Below are 5,173 nucleotides of genomic sequence, written 5' to 3' on the forward strand. Positions count from 1 at the left end.
GTATAAATTGGCGGTAGTAGTTGGAGAACCCCAGGAGGCGTTGAACATCCTTCCGGTTTTTGGGAGGCTGCCATTGGAGAATGGCTTCCACCTTCTTGGGGTCCATCAGCGTGCCTTCAGGGGAGATAATATGCCCCAGGAACTCAACAGACTTACGATGAAACTCGCATTTTTCTAGTTTCGCATAGAGTCCATGGGTGCGCAGGCGGTGCAACACTTGCCTTACGTGGTCAATGTGTTGAGGCACGGTGGCGGAAAAGATCAGGATGTCATCTAAATAAATTACCACGAAGCGGTCGAGGAGGTCACGGAAGATGTCATTCATAAAGCGTTGGAACACTGCAGGGGCGTTGGTCAAGCCAAAGGGCATGACCAAGTGCTCATATTGGCCATAGCGGGTACCAAAGGCGGTCTTCCATTCATCTCCTGCCTTGATTCTCACCAGGTTGTAGGCGCCACGCAGGTCTAGCTTTGTGTAGATTTGAGCTCCCCGCAAACGGTCCATGAGCTCAGGGATCAACGGGAGGGGGTACCTATCCCGTATGGTGATTTTGTTCAGGGCCCTGTAGTCATTGCAGAGCCTGAGGTCTCCTGTCTTCTTTTTCACAAAGAGGACTGGGGAAGACAGAGGAGACGTAGAGGGCCGAATAAACCCTCTGGCCAGATTTTTGTCCAAATAGTCCCTCAGCGCAGCCAGCTCCGGTTCTGCCATTGGGTAAAGGCGGCCTGAGGGTAACGGAGCGTCGGGGATGAGGTTGATGGCACAGTCGTAGGGCCGATGCGGGGGTAGCTGGTCTGCCTCCTTTTCGTCAAAGACGTCTGCATAGTCCTGATAGGTGGCAGGTAAAGCGGGAGCCGCAGCGCCCAGCAGCAAAGCAGCTGGTGATGGTTCTGGCGATGGTGCTGAAGACGGGGTGTCTACCATCGTTTCCACGGAAGGCGTGGGTGCAGGACTGGTGCCGAACTGGAGCTCCTGATGTACCCAGTCTACCTGAGGGTTGTTGTGGCGCAGCCAGGAGAGACCCAGGATGACTGGAAACCTCGGCATCCTCACCAAGTCGAAAGTTATTTGTTCCTGGTGCTGCTGTATCCACAAGGTGAGTGGCTGGGTTTCTTGGACGACGGGTCCGGAGCGGAGCAGGCGTCCATCAATGGCTTCTACAAGCGCTGGGGTTGCCTTCTCTTGAAGGGGAACGCCGTGTTCTTTGGCAAAAAGAATGTCCATGAAACAACAGGCGGCCCCTGAGTCCAACATGGCGTGGATGAAGAGCCAGCGGTTGTCTGGGAGTTGCAACCGCACTGGCACCAGGAAGGGAGTCTGTGGTGAGTATGGAGTACTGGAGGACCCCAGAATAGGCCCCAAACCGGGGGGTCCGGTCAGGCTTGGGGCTGCTCTTTTACCGGTGGAGCCGGTTGTGGTGAGCGCTTCTGCTTGGCAGGGCAGCTGGAGGCAAAATGCCCGGCTTCTCCACAATACAGACACAGCTGTTGAGTGCGCCGTCTCAGCTTCTCCTCAGAAGTAAGGCGGGGCCGAGCGGTGCCAAGTTGCATGGGCTCTGTGCCTGCAGGAGGTGGAGAGGAGCCGGGGGAGGAAGGCCGGTGGAAGGTCTGAAGGGTTCTGCTGGGGAAGGCGAGAGCCTTTTTTCTGTTTTGGCGGCGGCTCTGTAACCTCCCATCAATGCGGAGACAGAGATGGATGAGGGCTTGTAAAGTGTCAGGGCGTTCACTGCGTGCAAGTTCATCTAGAATTTCGTCAGACAGCCCTTCAGTATACTGGTCAATAAACGCTGCCTCATTCCATGTCAGGTCTTGAGCCAGCAGCTGGAACTCATTGGTGTACTGAGCGACAGAGGTTTTATGCTGAGTAAGAGCCCTTATTTTGCGGTTAGCTGTTTCAGCTTTCACAGGATTGGCATAAGCAGCGGCAAAATGAGCCTTGAAAGCCTGGAAGTCAGATAGTAAGGGAGAATTCCCCACCAGCAAGGGCGTGGCCCATTTGGCAGCTTGCCCTTTAAGGAGGCTTAAAATGAAACAAACTTTAGCCTTCTCAGAAACAAAGTCCCGAGCCCTGAGCTCAATATACAGATTACATTGGGCAAGGAATGCCTGGAACTCATCAACATTCCCACCGAAACGATCAGGAGGATTTATTGGGCAACGTGGGGGAGGTGTACCAGCATTTGCTACAGCAACAGCATTTGTAGCAGCCTGTTGTTGCAAAGCAATCACAGCTTGAGTTAAGTGCTGTACCTGTGCTAGCATTTCCTCCATGGGGTCCACACCTCCGGTTGCTCCGTCTTCCATGGTGGGGATGTGTGAGCGTTGTGGGTGCTGGCAATCTGTCACGGCAGGACCAGGGGGCGTGACACAAGCAAGCAAAAGTCCAGGAACAGTCCGAGGTCAAGCCGGGCAAATCAGGTAGCAAGGTTCAAGCAGGTTTAAATCACAGTCCAAAAGCAGGGTCAGACATACCAAAGTTTCAAGTCCATAAATCACAACAATACCAGAGGAGTCAGAGATGAACGCAGGGTCAACAAAGCCAAAGGTCAAAAGCCGAGGATCAAGCCGAGAAGAATTCCACAAGGTCTGGAGCAGAGATGCAAGGATTCAGGTCCTGAACAAACGACGTTTGCCAGCACAAATGACTGCTGGCAACAGACTTGCATATATACAGTGCTAGCTAATCAACTCATTAGCTAGCCAGGAGTGAGGACAGGATCCTGTCAGTAATCAGGGCTAAGAGATCTTCTGGCACGCATGCGTGCATTCTGCCTTCGCTCTCTCAGCTGTTGTCTTCTTACATTCCTGAGCCTGGTTACAGGTGGAGGCGAGTCTGATGATGAATTACTGGGCTGCAGCAGAGACTGATCCCTTGCAGGTGTTCCCTGGGAGGCTCTATCCTCCTCACCACTTAGATAGCTTTCAGCTACAGGATCCAGTCTTTGCCTTTCTGCTGCAGTACTGTCCTCAGGAGCCTGTTCAGGGTCCTCAGGAGCCTGTTCAGGGGCATCAGCAAAGGCAGGCATGACATCAGCAGGGGCAGGCATGACAGAGCTGGGTGTGTTTAGCCCGGAGAGGAGACGACTGAGAAGGAGATGCGATCACCCTCTTCACGTACTCGAAGGGCTGTCCTATTACAGAGGATGGGGCAGAGTTGTTTTCTGTTGCCCCAGAAGGCTGGACCAGTACCAACGGGTCGAAATTGAATCAGAAAGCGTTTCCGGCTAAACATTAGGAAGAACTTCCCGAGGGTTAGGGCGGTTTTTCAGTGGGACAGGCTTCCTCGGGAGGTGGTGGGCTCTCCTCCTTGGGAGGTTTGCAAGCAGAGGCTAGATGGCCCCATCTGACAGCCATGCGGATTCTGTGAACTTAGGCAGATCAGGAGAGGCAGGGCAGGAATCGTTGCACCAGTGCTTAGTTCTTGTGGGCCTTTCTTACACACCCGGGGAAATGCTGATTTGGGGTCAGAAAGCAATCTTTCTCCAGGCCAGTTTGGCCCCCAGGGATGCTGGAAGCTGTTTTGTCATCTTCTGGGCATGGAGCAGGGGGTCACTGGGGGTGTGTGTGTGTGGGGAGGTATTTGTGAATGTCCTGCACTGTGCAGGAGGTTGGACTAGGTGACTCTGGAGGTCCCTGTCAACTCTATGGTTCTGTGGGACCCCGGAGAGCCCCTGCTCTCAGTCAGAGTCGAGAAGCCTGGCCTATACACTGCTTCTGGATGTGGAGGTTCTGTCTGGCCATGAGGGCTGACAGCCACTGATCAGCCCCTGTTGAGAGCCAGATACGACCGTGGCTGTGATCGCAGTCTCAGTGGCCTCCAGCTTCTTCCAACTTGCGCCTGGACAAGCGGGTGTAGGATGGGTTGTGAGAATTAAGCGTAAGGGTCCCAGCCCAGCTTTCCCCAGAACGGAATTAGATCCCTTGACTGTTCGATATACCCAGTCCCTGTCTAGCGGGGCAGACATAGAACATATTTCATGTGGGTGGGTGGGGAGGAACTGGCCCCAGGCACAGCTTTGGGGCTGGTGGGGCCCCCGCCATGCCCCGGTTGCGCCCCCCCCCCCCCCGGTGTTGACTGAGTGTGCCCCTCCCCCCCAGGTAAACCAGGGCAACATGCCAGGCCTCCAGAATACTTTCCTGGCCATGGACACGGAGGAGGGCGTGGAGGTGGTGTGGAACGAGCTGCACTTTGCCGACCTGAAGGCCTTCAAGGCTCACGAGGTGAGGACCCCCGCCCCCCCCCGAGGAGGAGGAAGAACAGGCCTGTGCCTCAGGGCCTGGCACACGCGAGGGCTGGGGGGCTCTGGGCTGCCGCAGGAGGTGGGCCTCCCCCCTGGCCAGTCCTCCCCCCACACGTGTTGCCTTGTGAGGCCCCCCCCCAATCCCCTCTCCAATCTTCCGGCAGGAGAAGGTCAAGACGGTATTTGAGCAGCTGGTGGTGGTCGACCATCCCAACATCGTGAAGGTTCACAAGTACTGGCTGGTGGTGAAGGACTCCATGGCTCAGGTGAGAGAGAGAGAGAGAGAGAGAGAGAGAGAGAGACACCCTGGGCCACGCGGGCCCCACCCTTCGCTCTGTGCAGGCCGGGCCTCTCCGGTGTGGGAAGGGACGGTTCCTGCAGGGCGGAGAAGGGCCCCCGCCAACCTCCACCCCCCCCACCCCCATCGGTGGCCTTGGAGAGCTGCTGCCGGCCAGGGCAGGAGACTCTGGGCCTGCGGGGCTGGCTTCACAGGGGCCACGATGGGTGTCGAGCAGAGCCACCGGAGTCCAGGCAAGATTCCAGACGTGGCTGCCAGGGAAGAGGGCGGCGGCGGGTGGGGAGAACCTCTGCTGCCAGGTAAGTGTCCACCTGCTGACAGGAGGCCGGCTAATTAAAGGTGTGTTTCCACAAGGGGCAGCGTTTCCTGGCACTGACTGCCCCTTTCTCCTCCCGCCAAAGGTGATCTTCATCACAGAGTACGTCTCCTCCGGCAGCCTCAAGCAGTTCCTGAAGAAGACCAAGAAGAACCACAAAGCCATGAATGTCCGGGTAGGGGCCCCCCTCCTTCCTGCCTGCCTGCCTCTCGGGGCCGGTCGGGAGGGGGAGCGGGGGAAGGCTCACCCCCCCCAACACCCCACCCCCCCCCCGCAAAGGAGAGGAAAGGCCCCGCTGGGGCCAGGCGCTGCAGGGGG

General features: G+C 56.8%; 1 protein-coding gene across 1 annotated transcript in view; it reads left to right on the plus strand.

Moving 5' to 3' along the window:
- NRBP2 (nuclear receptor binding protein 2) overlaps window positions 1-5,173 on the plus strand; it is a 24,147-nt gene that overhangs the window by 9,986 nt on the left and 8,988 nt on the right. The window contains exons 3-5 of the mRNA XM_015416964.1: window positions 4,099-4,221; window positions 4,406-4,507; window positions 4,941-5,031. Of these exons, the coding sequence (XP_015272450.1) occupies window positions 4,099-4,221; window positions 4,406-4,507; window positions 4,941-5,031 (316 nt within the window). The remainder of the gene's footprint in view (window positions 1-4,098; window positions 4,222-4,405; window positions 4,508-4,940; window positions 5,032-5,173) is intronic.

The sequence above is a fragment of the Gekko japonicus genome, unplaced genomic scaffold (genome assembly GCF_001447785.1).
Source record: "Gekko japonicus isolate JY-2015 unplaced genomic scaffold, Gekko_japonicus_V1.1 scaffold505, whole genome shotgun sequence".
In the NCBI taxonomy this organism is placed as follows: domain Eukaryota; kingdom Metazoa; phylum Chordata; class Lepidosauria; order Squamata; family Gekkonidae; genus Gekko; species Gekko japonicus.